The 20,445-nt window shown below is 37.4% G+C and overlaps 2 protein-coding genes across 2 annotated transcripts; both read right to left on the minus strand.

Moving 5' to 3' along the window:
- Positions 1 to 526: 526 nt before the first annotated feature.
- On the minus strand, positions 527 to 2,861 carry LOC101290972 (60S ribosomal protein L3-like). The gene is made up of 6 exons (XM_004303543.1): positions 2,815 to 2,861; positions 2,625 to 2,719; positions 2,390 to 2,500; positions 1,989 to 2,293; positions 1,264 to 1,673; positions 527 to 1,171 (listed from the first exon to the last, which is right to left on the minus strand). The coding sequence occupies exons 2-6, from the start codon at positions 2,707 to 2,709 to the stop codon at positions 913 to 915; spliced, it is 1,170 nt and encodes a 389-aa protein (XP_004303591.1). The 5' UTR covers positions 2,710 to 2,719; positions 2,815 to 2,861; the 3' UTR covers positions 527 to 912.
- A 3,998-nt stretch (positions 2,862 to 6,859) lies between these two features.
- LOC101291446 (DNA gyrase subunit B, chloroplastic/mitochondrial-like) lies at positions 6,860 to 20,025 on the minus strand. The gene is made up of 21 exons (XM_004303544.1): positions 19,918 to 20,025; positions 19,690 to 19,792; positions 19,532 to 19,612; positions 19,342 to 19,455; positions 19,064 to 19,120; positions 17,586 to 17,687; positions 16,524 to 16,674; positions 16,342 to 16,418; positions 16,117 to 16,227; positions 15,902 to 15,972; positions 15,592 to 15,733; positions 14,423 to 14,521; positions 14,186 to 14,314; positions 13,978 to 14,092; positions 12,898 to 12,965; positions 11,415 to 11,528; positions 11,203 to 11,319; positions 11,008 to 11,061; positions 10,822 to 10,927; positions 7,421 to 7,551; positions 6,860 to 7,086 (listed from the first exon to the last, which is right to left on the minus strand). The coding sequence occupies exons 1-21, from the start codon at positions 20,016 to 20,018 to the stop codon at positions 7,018 to 7,020; spliced, it is 2,112 nt and encodes a 703-aa protein (XP_004303592.1). The 5' UTR covers positions 20,019 to 20,025; the 3' UTR covers positions 6,860 to 7,017.
- Between the last annotated feature and the right edge of the window lie 420 nt (positions 20,026 to 20,445).

The raw sequence follows: 20,445 nt of genomic DNA on the forward strand, positions 1-20,445 counted from the left end.
AAATTTCGATAACCCGATGCAAATTGATCATATGAACAAGAGAACCCAATCAAGTTTCAATCCTAATAAAGAGGTAAGAGAGAGAAGGGAAAACTTCCACCCCACCACAAGGACGGAAGGAATATGGCCTCCGTCATCTCCGAGGAGGGACTAACCCTAGCTCACAGAAGACAAGGGACTTCTTGTGGGTGGTGTGAAGACTAGAGTTGTCTCATTAACACATTCATGGTGTGTTTGGATGCTGGTGAATTTCTGAAAATTTAATCAAAAATAAGAAATTCTCAATTTCTTAGAATTGTTTCCCTCGTTTTGATTCTTATCCATGGAATTAATAAGTTCCACGGAAAAATAATCATGGAATTTAGGAGTTTAAATTCCCTACTTGAATTCCTCACAAAATATGTGTCATTTATCAATTCCCTCAGCTGAAGTTAATCTAAATACAAATTCATGTCATTTTAAAACTCTACATCATAAAATCCAAACAATAAAATTCTCAATTAATAGAATTTAAATTCATAAAATTATAATTCCCATGATTTTAAAATTTCTATGAAAATTGAAATTATTTCGTCCAAACACAACGTCAGTTTACCTATAGTTGGAAACATGTTCCTCACTCGCTACAAGCATGCCCAACACACAGGATTCTTGCCTGACATTTGTGGACCCTTTTACCCTTCCGTTAACGGAATTCATTGGCCCTTTGAGTTCAGCGCGATCCAGCCACACCATTTCAAATGATATAAAGACTACATTTGAAAGTTAAATTGGGGACATTTCTATATTTCAAAATATCAGCTACAAAATAGAAAATAACTACCGTTCGAAATCCTTAGTACTTTAGAAGAAAGATAAATAACAAAACTGTTCACTGGCAAAGAAACGTAAGATGCCAAAAGTTTCAAACTCTTATGCCTTCAGCCTTCCATAGTACTTCTGTTTCTCCTGTGTAGTCTGGAAGCGACCATGCCCGAACTTTGAGGAGGTATCGATGAACTTGAGCTTGATATCTTCGAGAGCAAGACGAGATGTCTGCTTGAGCAGGGACTGGCGAAGGGTAACAACCCTCTTCTTGGGTCCGACACAGCATCCCTTGATCAGAATATAGTCGTCTTTCACCACACCATAATGAGGGAAGCCACCAATTGGAGTGATGTCTTTCTCAGTCCTGGATCAACCATTACAAACGTGGAGGAGTTTTAAAAATTTGGTAAAAGATGAATATCAAATTACGTTGAACTCAGAGATGAAACTACTCACCTGTCAAACTCAGTGACAGCAGTGTGAGACTCTTGTCCAGCCTTTCCAAGCTTGTATATTTTCTTGTTCATTTCAGTACGGTGATGGTACCCATTCTGACCAGCCCTCGCTACTGTAAATGAGACTCTAGCAGGATGCCAGGCACCAATACAAGCAACCTTACGCAGACCCCTATGAGTCTTACGAGGAAGACGTGTCACACCCCAACGAGTAACAACACCTTCATAACCTTTACCCTTTGTCACACCAATAATATCAATCATCTCATCTTTCTGGAAGACAGCATCAATAGGGATTTGCTTCTCAAAAAAACTTTTTGCAAATTCAACCTTCTGAGCAATTGTGCCACCATTAACCTGGATCTCCATTAGATGTGCCTTCTTCTGCTTCAATCCCTTCATCCGCCTGATCTGCGCAACATTGTGACAGCATAAAGGAGTCCAAATTATTACTATCAAAGAGATAAGTTACAGAAAACAAAGCATACTAAAGAACATATCAAAACCTATAACATTACAAATCGTTTATTACTTATTTCCAAGCGAGCTGAAATAGGTGAACTTGCAACATTTAATAGATACTGACAAGACAAAGCTGGTATATTGGCTTAAAACTTCAAAATCTCAAGTGAGAAGTCATTACGTGGGGCCAGAAAGTGATTTAGGAAAGAAAAAAACCAAACAATTGAACTCAATTAATTTAACTAGTCCAAGTATTATTGCTACCTGAGTGTGAGCCAGAACTCGAATAACAGTTGCATATTTAATCAATTTCTCAAACTGTCCTCCAATACTCTTCTTTCCTTCATCAGTTTCATACGTCTTAGAGTATTTTGCAAAGGCCTTCTTCTTGGACTTGCACCAGTTCTTGTAAAACCTCCTCTTAACCTCCTCACTGAGATGCTGAGCCCACACTGTGTTCAAAGAACGAAGGCCACGTGGTGTCTTCACATAGCCCACAACGCCAACAACAACCATAGGAGGAGCCTCAATGATAGTGACAGCCTCACATGTCTCCTTCTTGTGAAGCTCTAAGAAAATTTGGTGAGAAAGTTTAGAATGAGAATTAACAATGTTATAAAATTACAACCCCATAGAAAAGTGAATGTGGAAGCAAAAGCGCTTACTTGACCCAGGTTTCTCGACATCCCTGACAATGTGAGTCATCCCAGCCTTGTAACCTAGAAAAGCAGTCAACTTGCAGGGCTTCGATGGGTCATCCATGGGGAAAGCCTTCACTGCATATCCACACCAGTCAAAGAGCATCAGTACAAAAACTACAAATGCATTGCAAAGACAAACAGGATGAAAGTCAGCATTGTACATCTTATATAATTTCGGCGATAAAAAACAAAAACAGACCTTTTCCTCTGTGACGAGCAGCTCGCTTCCTTGGAAGAAATCCAAGGGATCCATGTCTGGGGTGCTCAAACTTCCTGTGAGACATTCTTCTACTCCTTCATTTGAACAACCACAGCAAATTAGCAAAGAGCAACCCAAAACATACAGAACTTGGCAAAGAAAATACTAGTGCAGTGAGATTAACATCAACCTCACAAAATCAGAAACATGCAATCACGAAATGAACCCCAGTTTTGGTGGAGAGAGAACCCAGCTTTCGAGCAGTGACGGCAGTGGAGAGTTAAGATTAGGGTATTCTTAAATAGTGGTCTCAGGACCTAAACTTTCTTTCAACTCAGACAAAGCCCAGCTTTGGGCCCAAGACCATTAGTTTAGGTCTGGTATGTAAATATTCAGTGTTAATTGTACCTCGTTTCACTAGTGTAAATACACGATACCATTTAGATAATTAGGATCTATGATTTTATTGGAAATGCAGGAGGTCTAAATATATGAATAAGATTGCGGTCTATTTACACGTCATGTATAAAAGAATTTCCAAGAAGTAACAAAGGGGAGTAAAATTTGCACTTCCCAAATATATGAATAAGATTGCAGTCTATCTTTATTATACCCTCGTATTTAACGAAAAAGTTAACAGAAGTAACAACTATCAAATTAAGCATAACATGAGGTATCAAAATGTCATCTTTTAAATATTAGGTACTAGAGGAATTATTAGATGCGCCGGGCACACTAGCTGTGGAGCTGATTTGGTGTCCCGGTTATTGGGTTCGGTACACCATATCAACTTGACAGTTGGTGTTCCCGGAACACCTAATAATTCCTCTAGGTACTAAACTGTCCAAATAACTATTTTAAATACTAAATATAAAATAAAGAGCATCTTAGGTGGTTCACAAACAATATAGGCCCAAGTTAAAACTCGCACGTTAAGGGACACGTGTTGTGTGGGTTAACGAGGGCATCAATGAGGCAAGTTAAATGGCGTTTGTTAGTGACATAGAGTCTCGTGACTAGATCGATCCCTTTTTCCATATTCTAACGGTCTAACCCTAAGCAATGCCCTTGTCACGTCCTCTCCCCCATCTGCTTTGTATCTAGAAAACTTTTAGAAACTAATTCAATTAGAGGGTGATGTTGTAGTCGGTGTCTCCACCTCATATCAAATGGATGTCTCAAACTCTCAGCCTCATACCCAATTTCATCACTGCAACAAATTGTAAAGCGAATCGATTGATCGTATTGGATTGCCGACAGCCATAACTGGCTAGTTTTGTTTGGGTAAAGGTTTTGTGCAAACAAATTGGGCGAATCTTTGATGTTGTTTGATAGGCTCTTCTCCTAAAGTTGGCAAAAGAAATTAAGGATTATGAAAAGTTGAAATTGGGAACCTTTGTTTTGAACGGTATTCATGAGCCAAAAGAGCTTTAAGAGCATCTCCAATAGTTTTCCTATTTTCTCGATTTTCTCCATTTTGGAGAAGATTTTGGGTGTTTTGCTCCAACAGATTCTCTAAAACTTTCTCAAAAATCTCGACCAAAAAAAAAAAAAAAACTTTCTCAAAAATAGAGAATGTGAGGAGAGAGAAACTCAAATTTCCCATATTTGCAGTAAACTCTATAATTTTATAGAAGGATTTGAGGAATGATCATGAAATCTCCAAAATAGGGAATCTATTGGAGAAAAAAAATTGCTTGCATCATTCACTTTTGCTTCCCCATTAAAGTGAAATTTTGGGGAAGCTGTTGGAGATGCTCTAACTATGTGAACCCATGTACGAAATTCCACTGGTCACACAAACTAAGTTCTTCCCTCTTGATACATTCCAATTGCATATGTATGGTTTTGACCCCTCGTGTGACGCATCTTTTCCTTCTATCAAATTTTTCTTTTATGTCTAAGTTAGTTAGTTTGGTTATTAGTTGAAAACCCCAAAAATATTGTGACATTCTTTACCATCTCTTTGTAAATTCATTTAACTGTGAAGTGATTTTGGTAACCTAGAACCATATGATTGCTAGCTAGCTCGTAATCCCCGAGGTATGATAAACTGGGACGTAATACTTCCCATCTTTGATGACCGTGTTAATTGTTACGCGATAAGCGTATGGAAAAACATTCAAATCGAATGGTGTTCCACACGTAATTTATGTGTGCATCTATCCCTAATCGCCTTGGAATTAACTATTACTAAAGCATTTCTCAGAGCATTTACTTTGTTTTCTTCATTTGTAAGAAATTATGGTCAAGAGAGCAAACAGACAATTTCAGACTAAAAGACAAAAATCAACAGGTTGACCATGTTTTCATAACTTCAAATTCTTTACATTTTAGTTAGATTGTTTTAGTCATTTTATTTTACCCATTTTCACTTTGTTTTTGAGCCTTTGAATTTAGGGTACAAGTCTCATCTTGATCCTTGAACCCAATAGGCTATTTAAGCACACTTACACACACTTTTCTCAATATCTAGACCTAGTTTTGTCACTTCACCACACGACACACACACACACACACAAAACGAAGCTTCGCTTTGAAATTAAAGTGCGAAGCTTCTTATTTGGCTCACTTTTCGGTCAAATTTTTCAATCAACCTTAATTTCTGACGTGTCCACACGCTCGTATTCTTTGTCATATATATACAGCCCCGTTCAGAAGCACACGTCTACACCACCCTTAAAGTTTGGACGTCGCCGATTGCTCCATGATCACACCGTTTCTTCTTACCGAATGGACACCAAACCTTGATACAAAGGTTCTTCTCGCCGATGGACTCGCCGGCGACAAATTTGCAACCAACCTTGATCGATCTTGAAGTTTTGAGTGAGGTTGTTGCCCAGACCTTCAATCCCGATCTCCTTAGCTTTCTTCTTCATGACTGGGATGCCTCTAGTGTTCATCCGGCAAACGCAGCTCCGTTGTCGACGCCTGATGCTGGAGAAATCAGCGACGTTCGCACTTTAAGGGCTTGTGCGGATGTGCACTTCTGAACGGGTATATATATATACACACATATACAGAGCTATTCGAGAGCGGACGTCTGCACGGTCCTTAAAGTGCCGTGCGGACGTCCCTCCGTTCTCTACCCTCCGGCTTTGATGAAGGCGCGCCTCCACCCCAAAAGACTCCAGCAGCGTCCCCGACCACTTTCCCTCACCGACGAGTCCGTTCTTTTCCAGTTTTCCGGCGAGATCAATCTTGTTTGAAGTTTTGGGTGATCTCGCCGGAAAACTGGAAAAGAACGGACTCGCCGGGGAGGGAAAGTGGTCGGGGACGTTGCTGGAGTTTTCTGGGGTGGAGGCGCGCCGTCGTCAACGCCGAAGGGTGGAGAACGGAGGGACGTGCACTTTAAGCCAGGTGCGGACGTGCGCCTCTGATCGGACCTATATATATATATATATATATATATATAAAGTTCCTATCCAGAGGAAGCTTCGCTTTGAAATTAAAGTGTGAATCTTCTTATTTGGCTCAATTTTCGGTCAAATTTTTCGATCATAGCCAGCCAGTATGTAGATATATATGATATGATCATCTCTATAAATTTTTAGCTAATTTAAAGATCGTTGTTGCTTTCATAATCGTGATTTACACTAAAGGTTCAAATTGGACAGATTCAGGTCGTTTCTGTATTTAATGGAGTTTTAAATTAGCTGAAAATTTGTAGAAATGATCATGTCATATATATCTATATACTGGCTCGCTATGATCGAAAAATTTGACCAAAACATGAGCCACTTTAATTTGAAAACAAAGCTTTGATCTGGATAAGAATATACATAGATCTAATTGAGAGCATAGCTCCTCTTTGAAAGTATAAGACCACTTATGTAAAAGTATATCCAATATAATTATCATTTAAGTAATGAAATAGATTAAATCAATGAGCGGACCATAAATAAATCCCACCAATATTGTTCGTGTAAACACAATTACAAGAACTCAAACGATCGTTAAGCAAGGATGTTACCAGAACGTGCAAAGTGATTTGTTTTCTTGTACGTTTGATTTTTTCTCAAAGTTGAGCCCGTTTGAGTGTCAGTGTGCCCGTTGTTTCCAAAAAATTCCTTGAAGAGCTCATAAGTTGAAGCATGAAAATTGTAAGAGAAGAAGGAAATTAATTGTACAGTAAAAAAGTGTAAAGAGACATGGGGAGATGAATGTCAAAGTTTAAAGCAGGAAGAACAATAAGAGGGAGTCTTTCAGAGAATGACCTTAGTTGGCCAATATCACAGCAACAAAAACTGGCTTTTCCATGATATTCCTAGTGATACATCTTTGCATATTCCCATAATGAGTTGTACAACACTGAATCACAAAAATTATAAAAAAGATATGCCTTTGTTTCATCACTGCAGGAAGGGAATGTCTTCCCATGATTGATGATTCCCTAAATATCTAACTGATCAAGGTTGATCATGCGTGCAGCATTTTGAATGAGCTCCTTCCGAAAATCCACCTATTATATAAAATAGAAAAGCATAAGATGTCAGGTAAAACATAGTTTTTTCAGTCAATAAAACTTATTCATGGATACTGGGAAGATCTAAACTTAAAACTAAAACAAAGTCTATTAGCAAGCTGCAACCCCACACCCCTAATGCATCCTTCCCCCAGTTACATGCATAGTAGATAAAACTCAACTCTCATCAAACTTTTGACAATTAGGGAACACGTTTTCCACTAATCACTCTATAAATACAAAACTGTCCATTGTCACATATTGACTAGTCACACATGCAGATCTCTGCAAATTATTAGCCAGCAATAACCTAAAAGGAAGCCATGCTTACCCGAGAACCCATAAGGGAGGAAAAGACAAAGTTAGCCTCAGCAGCATCATCCACACCTAATTGTTTCAGCAGCCTTTTTTGAGGATCCATTGTTGTTTCCCATAATTGCGTGGGCATCATTTCTCCCAAGCCTGCATTGCAACAAACATGATAACACGTACAGTTGAAAGGCTAGTGTAGAGGACTAATTCATGGTAACAAATGTTGAACTTTATCTTGCATAGTTACAAGTTGACAACACAGAAAACAAGTACATTTCTCAAACTACATTTTACAACTGATACAACAGAAAGGATGGAATTCCAACTATATAAGGCCTCATCACAAAATAATCCACAAAAGATGATAAGAGCTGGGGCCACCACATGAAGTTATCTATATTGAAGATAAAAGAAGTTCAAGTAAAGCAAAATTAAAGACCGAACCTTTCTTTTGGTAACTATTAGGAAAGCAAATATAGTAATCGCAAAAAAAACTGTATATATATACACATATATATACAATCCTTTTCAGATACGGGCTGTATCTTTTAAAAAATGCGGATGATGAACGCTGGCCTTTGGATCATCACAACTTACATGGATGTGATCCTTCACACCCATATACCGTCTTCATCCCCTCCATCTCGACTCAGCCGCTGCCTCATGAAGTCAGTACGACGACGACTCAAAATTGTCCTCCACCTCCTCCCCAGAATCCGAACCCAGACGGGAAATCCACTCAGACATTACGTCGAGCAGGTGACTTACAGATTTCTGGACCCAAACATGCATCACCGCTCAAAACATTCCTGGCCAATTCACCCAACTCCATGCCGCTAAACTTCTCATGATCCAAAGCCAGAAACAGCGAGACCCTCACCGCTCAATTCGAAGACAGTGGGTGACTGATTGTGGGGATCGCAATTCGTTGAGTAAATATGGAGGGGATGAAGACCAGTTTATGGATATAGAGATCGCATCCGTTTAAGTTGTTTTAAGATGATCCCAAGGGCAGCGTTCATCATCCGCAATTTTTACAAGATACGGACGCCCGTATCTGAAAAGGATTGCATATGTGTGTGTGTGTGTGTGTGTGTGTGTGTGTGTGTGTGTGTTGCTCCAACTAAGCCGCAGATATAGATTCACATTTTAACAACTTCTGAGTCAAGGATGCTTAAGTTCTTACAGAGTTCCTCAAAACAGGATGCAGCAATGATAAGCATGCCTTGGGATTTAGAAAGATTTCTGTTATAACCCTGTGATGCTACAGTTTTCCATGCCCGGAGTTGCATAGGTCAATTTTATGAACACAATCATGCTCTTGTTCAAAATATTAAACAAAGATCAATTTTCCGGCTTCTAAACTGGGAAGAGTGAATATAGCTCAGCTCCTTTAGGATTGAGAACAAAGTTCCACTGAGGCCAGCACACTATAAGAAAAGTGTACAAGTCTCATAAGCATTTAAAGGGACATTTCAATCCTAGTATTAGTCATCAATTACTACATTAAGGTGGGGTAGGCTGTGTGGTTATAGCAGGTAAGATTAAAACAAATTCATCTAATCCTCCCTTGCAAGCTATCTCCTTGTAATTACAGCAAGCCAGTTCCGCTCGAAAGCAAGGAACATGCTAACACCAAAGATAAGGATATGCAAAGACCAAGAAGCACTCAGCCATCTTCTACACCAGCAATGGCTCTTAGATAGAGCATATTTCAGTAAACTCACTGCCTAGATACCAGGATCAACAAGCTCCAAGTCTTAGGGTTTAAACACACACATAACACTTTAATTGGGGAATATTCTCAACAAAACTAGGCTTCTGATAGAGAATAGGAATAGAATATCTTAAGTCAGGATTTTATGATTTCTTTCTTATTTTGGATTTGTTTTGTTATTAGGGAATCTTTAAAGTTCTAGAATATTAGGGTTACTTGATCCTAATTGATCTAGGGTTTTAACCTCTCTATATATAGAGGTCTTTTGTAGTCTTTTGTTTAGAGAGTTGAATAAATAGAAGTTTGAGAGCTTTGCTTTCTATCCAGGTTTGTGTGATGCAGCCTAACCTTAGGTGTGATGCCTAAGAACTCTAGGTGTGATATCTAGAGCACCTACTGGTGTGATACTAGTAGACCTATCCTTTTTTTAATTCTGTTCTTTAAGCCTAGTTCTACAGTTTGCCCTATTTGTCCTGCATCAGCTTCTCAGAACACTGATAATTTTATTCATCTTAACATAACATATATGGGCATCAGGCCCTTACACTTATTTATACTTGAGCAATAGCTCACTTTCACTGCATTAAAGACTCTTTAGGACTCTTCTAAAATTGAAGAATGAAAGACTCGTTAGGACTCTCTTCTCAAACTGAAGCATTTAATAAATGATGAAAGAGACCTTAAAACTTCTAAACTGAAACATGAATCTGAAAAGACACGTAAAAGGACCCTAGGCTTAGAGACGTTTAGAATCATACTTTGTTTCCCTCCCAATTGCAATAATTATTTTGAATGATTAGGCGCTCTCCCCTTCCATTTCTTTCGCTCATCAACCTTGACACTATGATGTCCTCATCACGTATCTTTGATTGGGAATTTCTGGATTGCTTTTGGATATTTTAAGTGTTGTTTTGATGGTAAACTTCCCAGCATAAAGTTCCCTAAGGAACCAAAATTGGGATTTCTGGGTTTATTTTGTGAGAATCTGCTTCTTAGAATCTTAGTCCCTCTATAACAAAAATAGATTAAGCAGGCCAAGCCTTGGAAATTGGCCATTTGTTACTACTTACTAGCATGGGGAAAGACGTAACCGAGTTTCATTGCTAACATTAAAGTTGAGCGAAATGCCATGTTCAGATTTCTGGTTTTGTCCTATTCAGTAGCTGTATAAAAAATCCTATATATATACTTCTAAAAATCAAGAGCGAATAATAATTTAAATGTCTTCTATAGCACTATAAATAGGCACTTGTGAAAATCAGAGGATACGAATGTTTTTGTGTGAAATGGTTCCTCTCGAGTGACTTGTGAGTTTCTAGGTGAGATTCCAAGAACCAATCTGGTGTGAGTCCAGATTCCCCTCTCTTCTCCTTTAAAACCCACACTTTTAACCACAATCCCTTCACCCCATACACTAATCAACCCTCGATCCTTGAAAACAGATACCCTTATGTTGTCCTACATCAAGAAATCTTCAAGAATTCGACATCATAACAGTTTCATTATTCAGAAGGAAATTTTGCCTCAGTGAATGCAGAAGTCAACAGGAGGACTGTTATATATCAAGATTGAGTCTAATACTAAATATTCTTCACAGGAAGTTATTAGTTTCCTCCAAAAAGTGACTTTTAGGATGCTCATCTACTTTAGATGCTGCATAAAAAATATGTACATATGCAGTCATATGAAGGTAATGTTCTTACCTTTGAACCGTTGTATATTATACGATGCATTTGAAGGGAAGGAACTCTGAAGCTTTTTAAGTTCAGCATCATCATAGCAATAATATGCTTGCTTTCCCCTTTCGACCTGGATCATTTCAGAGAAAACCAATGGACTTAGCTATATTCATTAGAAATTAAACTGATTAATTGGATTCGAATGCAGACCTTGTAAAAGGGTGGAACACCAACATATATGCAACCCTCATCAAATAAGGCTCTCTGCAGTCAAGAAGAACTCCATCAATTGATATCCATCCAGAATTTTGCATCCATATAATAGAGGTTGGGTAATATAATTCTTCTTTATGTTTTCTCTTTGTGTATAACAAGGAACATTTTGCACGGAAATTCGATACCTACCTGATATCTGAAGAAAAATGTCAGTAGCAGAGTTCGGATATGAGCACCATCCACATCGGCATCTGTTAAGATGATAATCTTATGGTAACGCAGAGCCTCCATTTTAAAGTCCTCGCCCTGACCAAAGAGAAAAAATATATATCCGTATATATATATATAAACACTATTCACAAAAACCAAAATGATAAAATTATGTAAAATTTATTTACGACCTTCACCCCAAGTCCAAGTCCAAGAATCAGATTTTGAATCTCTTCATTTTTATACATTGCTGCCTCGTCCCTCCTTTCAATGTTCAGGATTTTACCCCTCAGTGGAAGAATTGCCTGCGGTAAACATTCAGGACATAAATTAGAGTACTTAAAAAAGATTAAAAATAAAAATTTAGAAAATTTCAACATTTTGAACTTTTTTATTTTAAATATTGGCCCTACAAAATTCAAGACTTTGGGTTTTCAAATATTGTAAGAGAATTACTAAATCCAGGCACTAGAAAGCAATACCAAGAACAAGTCAATCCAACTGTCACAATGTCAACATAAATGACAGCCAATAAAATCATCTATTTTTATAACAAATCCGATTAATTTTTCCCATGAACAAGCCAGACCCCATCGGTACAAACAGAATATTAGCATCATCAGTAAGAGAGCAATGTAATTGTAATGCTGTGGTAGAATCTTTATAATTACGTTCAGCATATACAACTCGAATGTGGTAAGATGTGGCCTTTCCAAAATGGTAACGATTTTATTATTGCTTTCTAGCTTTCAGAGAGATGCTATCAAGATGCATATGTTAAATAGTAGCTATTTAACCACTCCCTCTAATTCCCCACTTTAATTTTTACCACTTAACCAATTGATGGCCAATGAATTCCATATGATTTGCACCATACCATACCGGAGGGATGGTTAGTCCAAACATTTCCTAATTAATATATAAAGAAACACTATTTAGATTGAAAGAAAAAACTACAACTAAAAAATTGAACTCTTTTCCCTAATGCTGACATGTCATATAACTATAAGTTCCAATAGATCGCACCAACTGGAGATAATGAAGCCAAGAAATGGATAGTTACATCGCAGTTCTAAGAGGATAAATACAGCTTGGGAAAAAATTGCATAGGAAAGGATTACCACACTAGGTACTTTCTAGAAGTTAAATTCATCTCCCATTTACCAATAGCAAGCTCCACAAAGGGGCAAGGGAGTATGGTGGCACTAAGCTAAATAAATGTATTACCAAGGACTTCGGAGTGAACATCTCTCTGGAATCCAATAATCCGACCCAATAGAACTTAATTTATATGTGCTGCAATAAAGGATACCAAGGAAAGTACAACCATATACTGCTTATGTTCTGTAGTCCATAATACTTTGTTGTGATTACAATGGCATCTCGGCATGATGCCTAAAAGCTTTCTGCAGTAATTCCAGATTCATCTATCATTTCCCTTAATTCCAGCTCTAAGATCACAATATCCATTCTGCTACATATCTTAACCCTAAACACCTAACACCAGAAACACATCAACCCCTAGGTTGTCCAACATCAACAACCCATTCACATCATTGGTGACGAAAATGGTCGCTAAAAGATGTATTCCAAAAGTAATAAGCTCCACAAAGCGCCTTTAATTGAAAGGACATGAAATTACTAAAACCTACAAACTAGCATAGTTATAATTACCTGAAAGCGCCTATCGCGACCTTGCTTTGCACTTCCACCAGCTGAATCTCCTTCAACTATAAAGATTTCTGCAAACAATCAACAGCAATGAATACAAATACAATTCAGTAATAATGTGTCTTTGATAATGTATTTTGTCTCCAGTAGGAGATAAATGAAAAGTTATCAGTAAAAGCCAATAGCATATATAAAAGTTTTACTAGCCAAGGAAGAAAAAGAGAACAAAAAGATTTAAAGGTAGCACAAATTTAACTATTTTGTCCAAATCAATTAGCATTCAGAAACTAGCAATTGCCGAGAAATAAGTGCTTAAGAGAGTGAATTATGTTATATCTAATACAGCAAGCATGTATACAGTTCTCTAGGGAAAAGTATGGAAAGAAAAAAAAAAAATGATAAACAATATGAGAAGAGTTCACAGGAGACGTGTGTGCATTTTAATTTGAAACAACCAGATGTGACTGGAAACTGTTATGGAATTGTAAATTCAATATTATAAGAAGTATAAAAACATGTATCTGAATTACCATATATGAAATACGTAGCAGACAGTTATCCATTCAGTATTGATATGGTTACATTAACAAGACCAAAGCTATCAAATTTAATAATAGAAGCAAGATTAGGACATGAATACCATCAAAGCATTGTCTAAAATCCCTTTGGGCCAAGGTGCTGAAAGGTGTTCAGCCGACTAGTCTAGGCAGCGGTATGCATGCCGGGTTTAAGAAAAATGTTCAATTTATTTTTTTGATCATTATATACTCAACTTCCTCCTGATGTTTCCCATCAATTATTGCTAAATATAGCTTTCGTTGTAATTTGACACTCACTTTTTTTTGTTAATAGGTACTCATTATACGGTAAGACTAAAATTAAAAAGATACCCACCCCCCCCCCACCCCCCCCCCCCAAACTCCACGCCTAAGCAATTAGACACTAGGCCCCTCCCCACCGGGTTTATTGCCTAGCGACCTGTAGAACACTGCCATCAATTAATACTGAACCTAGTAACCGAAATCTTAAATTGACATCTCTATAAGTCGATATCAGTTTCAAACAGAATGAGGGCACATGTACCAGATTCTTCAGGATTGGTTGATGAGCAATCAGCTAGCTTTCCTGGGAGAGAAGATGAACGCAAAACACTCTTTTGTCTGACTAGTTCCCTTGCCCTCTTTGCAGCAAGAGCTGCCTAAGCAAGGAAACATTAGCTGTGAGGTATTGAATCTCAAGTGTAACATATGTAAATTGATGGTGAAAGTCATAGTCGTCCAAAAGAAACTACCTTGAGAGCATTTAAGGACTTGGAAAGGATTGAATCCAGTACATCAGGATGTAACTCCAAGTACTCTGTAAGATACTCTTGAAGAGATTGATCAACTACTCTCCGCACCTCCGGATTTCCCAACCTAGTCTTTTAACCAACAAAATATGGGGACAATGTGAACAAATCAAAGACATCATAAATAGCAACAAAGGCAATTTTTCAGTACACATCACAGTTATAATAAGAATGGGCAACCTTTGTCTGGCCTTCAAACTCTGGATTGGGAACCTTGACTGAAACTACACATGTCAGTCCTTCTCTTACATGCTCACCATTTAAGGTAATATCTTTATCCTGAGAAAACAATGTAGTAACTAGTACGCCTCACAATAATAAAACTTTTTAGTTACCTTACCTACTTCAAATTAGCATTCAAGTGAATCATTCAAATAAGCTTCTCAGCAAATATTTTGATCATTAACATTCTTATTTAAAATCCACGTAGCAACTTACTTAAGCAGACAAATATTTGTTTCATATATGGTAAGCAAAATTCATTAAAAGGAGCAATAGCAACAATACAATATAGAGTGGGTTCCATTCAAAGAGTAGAGAACTCAAGCTACTAAAACAAAATTATCTTAATAAAGACTAAATACACTACATAAAGAGATTGCATGAAAAGAATAATCCCTAAGCTCAGGATTTGGGAGGAACCCATAGGCGACTTTAACCTGCAACAGATCCACCTCTTCATTTCCTGATACCTTAAAAAACATCCTTCTCCACCCACACCACCCAAAATGTTTACAGCACAGAACATCTCCCTAGCCATACCCCACTATTTTCTGCCAAAATACGTAAATATTTCAATCAACGACACAACAAAGAATCCAACTTGTGCAAGGGTTTCCCTAAACAATCTTCTCTACAATGATACAGCAACTAGACAATGGAGCAGCAGGTGGCCCAAACTTCAACGTCTGATTTTACCCATCACAAAAAGACATTAATTTACTCCCGCACTGCCTTTCTAATTTGATTGACAACTCTAGTTCATATTTTGGAAGTGTGTTGCCTGAAGCAATGGAAGTGTGTTTATAGCCAACCATAATTTATCAATCCAGGCTCAACTCCTAAGCAAGATCCTGATCAATCTGGGTATGGCGACCACAATTTATAAGTCTATCAATCCAGCCCTCCCTCTCTCTAGCCAAATAATTTCTAATGTATATGCAGAGCTTATTATTATTATTTTTTTAACCCTGAGTTTTAAGGGCAAAGTGTATTGGTTGATAAATGAAACCAGAAACCCTCACGAGAAAAGGAAAATGAAAAATGAAATGTGTGTGTGTATCATGTAAAAATTGAAAAGGTAAAGCCGTTAACAGCATTCTCAAATCAAACACTCAGTAATGTTGCACCTTGATAAGCTTCGACTTCTTCCCAAGGTTATTCAGTGTTCTTGTTAATGAAGCTTTCAGTCCATCAATATGGGTTCCTCCATCAGCAGTACGTATGCTATTCGCATACCCTAGCATTGTATCTGAATATGCATCAGAACACCTAGCATAAAACAAAATTCATACCATATAAGACAGTCAAAGCTATAGAAAAGATTATCTCAGAATTCACTTCAACTTGACGTATAAAAGGACAATTTCATAGAAACATTTTAATTTTTCTCTCATACAGATGGTGTGTAAATACATATGCAAAGGATCAGTTAATTACCACTGGAGAGCTACATTAATAGTGATTCCATCTACTTCTTTTCTGAAACCCACCACTTCATGAAGAGCTTTCTGAATTAAAGAATAGTTAGCCAACTATCTTTACAAATTGATACATATGTGAAACCCACAAATGGTAAGCCATCATATCCACTATGAGCATGTGGCCCAGTGATATGTAGTTATGTTGCCCTCAAGGGATCCAATAATGCATACCTTATCAGTATTTAGCCATTTAACATATTCAACCAAACCCCCCACATAGAAGTACTCATTTTGCTGGACTTTCTCTGGATTCGTATCCTCTTGTCTTAGAGTGATCATGAGCTGAAAAGGTATGAATTACCATAAAGAAGAATGAATCAACAGAGATCAAATGATTTAGTAGTTAAAGTGAGATAAAAATAGTCATATTTATCTGACAATGAACAGAAATATTACATTAGGGTTTAAAAATGCCAGCTCCCTAATTCTTCCAGCAATTGTGTGGTAGTCCAACTGATCAAGAGTTTTAAATACTGCAGTAAGAGAGATGAGAGTCTTATAAAGTAAATAAAAACACCAAATAATGAATGATGAAACCAACGTAGTATCTACAGTGACTAAAATTGTAAATTATAAACCTTGTTTGTCAGGCAAGAATCTGATTCGTGTTCCTTGTCTTTCTTTATATTCAACTGGAAGCACATGACAAGAGAGAGTTGTCACAGGCTTTCCATGAGAATACTTTTGCCGATATTCCATTCCATCACGCCAAATAGTAACTTCTAGTGCCTGAGGCACCAAAATTTGTACGTGATTTAGTAGGGTAGATAAACAAGAAAAGCAGGTGATTTTTTTTCCAGGTGAAGTAGACAAAATTATGGTTTAACTGTGTTGGCTACTTTCAAGTGATTTGTGAGTACAATAGCATATTGCAAGACAATGTGAGGCGATTGATTTTCTAAACAGAATGCATATACCTTTTTTTAAAAATATTACAAATAATATTTCTTTGTAAGTCCAGATTGTGGGGCTAAGTATACATAATAGAGTTGTTATGTTATATATTTCTGTGAGAGTTTGAAGTCGCAAGCTAGCTGTTAGAGATATTTACAATACCATAAATGAACTTGTTCGTTGATGTGTGTTGATTAAGTTTTCTGTCACTTATCCCGAAAGAAAGAATAAACATAGAAATTCAAGATAATGAGATGTTATCTTATATTGGCATGGTAAAACAAATAAACTAGAAAGTAAGAAATCCTGATTTAGAATGGACAGTAGTATGACCTTTTGAAGGCATGTTTTACAATCTGCTATTGCACTAGCTTTTTTTCTCAATTTAAACTCTAAAGAGCATTCAATGTCTTGTTAAACTGTATCTTAAGGTTCTTTCATCTTACTATTTCCGGAGAATAAAGCCAGCTTTTAAGTAGTCTCTGATCATTTCACAATTCATTTAGAAAGACAGGTATAACCATAACTTGGATACAGAAGCTAATTCCACAGATAGGATAGGGCCTTTAACTATACATTATTGATGAAACAAAGGAGAGAAATAAACATAATAAAGCAGAAAAAGATAAAGAGATTTGGAGTCTATAGCCTCCATGACTTAAGGGTCCCTATGAATCCGTGTTCACTGATATTTACACAATCAGAGCGAATGACCAAACAAATGTAGGTCAAAAGACGATGCATACCTCAGATAAGGCATTAACGACGGATAAACCCACACCATGTAATCCACCGGACACACTATAGCCACTACTTGAACCACCAAACTTTCCACCGGCATGCAAAACCTGAATGATTATCACAATTATAATTTCAGGTAATGATGCCAAAAACATTCTACAAATAGTAAAACTGAAAAGAAACCAAACATTCAAAACAGCTCACAAGTTGAAATGCCGTTAAAGATTTCGGACGTTGTTCTTGTTGATAATGTTTTGTCACTTTGTGTATAATGAATTGCTCATGCATTCTACTTGTGCACCTACTCCTTTGTTAAAGATCTTTAAGTTTCTTATCCAAAGAACAATGTTATGACTGACATTTCATTTTTCTTAAAAGCATTTGAAACTTCAATTTAATAAAATCCTTTAATATACATATCTAGCAGAAGATGGGGAGGGTTAGTGGGTGATTGTTGGATGGAAGAAATTATCCACATCTAATTTGAAAACATACACGTAATTTTAGTAGATCCAACCCCCAACTTCCACATTTGCATATTGATCTTAACTTCAACTTGGGAACAACAAAAAAATCTTCTCAGCTCTTCCAAAGAGAAGAAGATAATGTAACCACTTGAAAAGCCAATTCACCTAATCATCTAATTCCTTAACCCCTCTCTTTCTCTAACTTCTTTTAGATTATGAAAGAGACATTTTCTTTTTACCATATCTTCAAATCATCCTCAAAATCAAAGATTTGATTTTTTCCTGGGCTAGTATAATAAATTTATGGATGGAAGTTGGAGAGAAGATAAGAAACTGCACGTTCCATCAAAAAATACAACAGGTTTGACCTCGAGATTGTGAAAAAGATCATATAAAAGAAAAAACGGGTGGAGGGGAGAGATAGATAAAGTGAGAGAGAGAGAGAGAGAAACAGAAGAGACTGAGAGAGTGTAACCCACCCAGTTTTAATTTGAAATTAGACCCCAGCCATCTAGACTATCAACGTCCACTATTGCACCCCCTCACACACCCTTATTATCTCTCCTCTGTAACACACACACAGGTATATGTATGTGTATGTGTGTGTATATTACGGAAGCTCAAATGATCTTTAAATTGGATGAAACTTTGTAGAAACAATCTACACACTTTGTAGAAACTTCGTACAAAATTCCATTTTACTTGAAGATTAAACCCACACATTAAGTGTAAAACAAAAGGAAATAAATAAGCTAACTGTGAGTAAAATAACACCAGTACAAAAGATGACTAAAAGGGAAAAACCATTAAATCCTTTTGTTACCGAAGACCACAAAATGGACAACTTGCAACTTCATCTGATAGTTGTTCCCCTATCCATTTGTGGTAATATATGAGATGTTATCTATATGATTTTAGTAAAAGAAATAGTAGCCCCTAGGCAATCTGAAGTGGATTCCATTCTATCTGTAAACACAGAATTTATAAATGAGAATGACAAAATAATGGAATAATACCGTCAACACAGTCTCCAATGTAGATTTCTTGGTTACAGGGTGCATTTCAGTAGGTATCTGCAATGAAAGAGAAAATAACAAGTAAAAACAGTGGCAAAAAACTACGAAAACTCATGCAGATCAAACATTCCAAATGAACGTCAGTTGCAACAATAAACTCAATGCAGAATTTGTTTGATGACAAAATAGCAAGGGATATAGACATATCAAACCACAAGTCGGAGTGGACATTAAGTAAATCCAAAAATGAAATGGTTATTTAAAAATAAAGTTCATACCCCACGGCCATTGTCTGTGATGCTCACAGAATTGTCCGCTAGTAAAATGACCTCAACCTTTGAAGCATATCCCGCTTGAGCCTCATCAACAGCATTATCTAGTATTTCATAGACCTTGAAAAAAGAAAGAATACGGAATGATGAACAAAGCCGAAGCAGATTGTTAAAAATGGGAAGAACAAAGGCAGACCAAGTGATGAAGACCGCGAAATCCGGTGTCCCCAATATACATTCCGGGCCTCTTTCTAACAGCCTCTAGGCCTTCTAGAACCTAAAACACGTGAAATGAAAACACACTTAGCAGCCACTTGTAGAGAGAGAGAGAGAGAGAGAGAGAGAGAGAGAGACCTGAATCTGATCCGCCCCATAAGCCTCGGTTGCCGACATGAAAGCTCTCGGGGAGACCACATTTCGGAGGCAGCAAGGAACGTCCTTCAATCGAAGCCCAATCCTGTCGCCATCAATAGCGAAACCCTAAAACAATTGCTTGAGCCTTGTTGAGCTCCGTTTGTAACCCAAAAAAAAACCATAAAACAATTCAACACAAAAGGAAATATGCTGTGAGAGAGAGAGGACCTGGGTGGTGGCGGCGGCGGGGGAGCGCTGCTGGAGAAGAGGGAGGGACGAGGAGCACAAGTGGACAAGTGACAAGAGTGCGAGATGAAGCGCAAGGCCATGGAACGAAGATAAGGAGGAGGAGGAGTAGGAGGAGGATGAGCTCGAAGAAGAAGAAACGCCATCCAATCTCTCTCTCTCTCTCTCTCTTTTCTTTTCTTTTCTTTTCCCTCCTCTTGCCACTTAAACCCTTCAAACCCTACATCGCCCACTCAGTAATTCTAATAAATAAATAAAAGGAAAAAGCATAGGAACAAAGGAAAACGCTGGACTACGCCTATGTACAGTACGCCAAGGAATGTCCTAATACGTGGCACCGTTTTGTCCACAAAATTCGATTTTTAAAGGCACAAAAGTAAATATCATCCGTCACCTATATAGCGGTATATATCATCCGTCATAGTTGATTTTTAAGGGCGTTTAGGTCAAAACTCTCATCTCCCATAATCTAACCCCATGTGCCCTAACCTCTTTCTGGGTTCTTGTCGA

Source organism: Fragaria vesca, linkage group LG6, assembly GCF_000184155.1.
Source record: "Fragaria vesca subsp. vesca linkage group LG6, FraVesHawaii_1.0, whole genome shotgun sequence".
Classification (NCBI taxonomy): domain Eukaryota; kingdom Viridiplantae; phylum Streptophyta; class Magnoliopsida; order Rosales; family Rosaceae; genus Fragaria; species Fragaria vesca.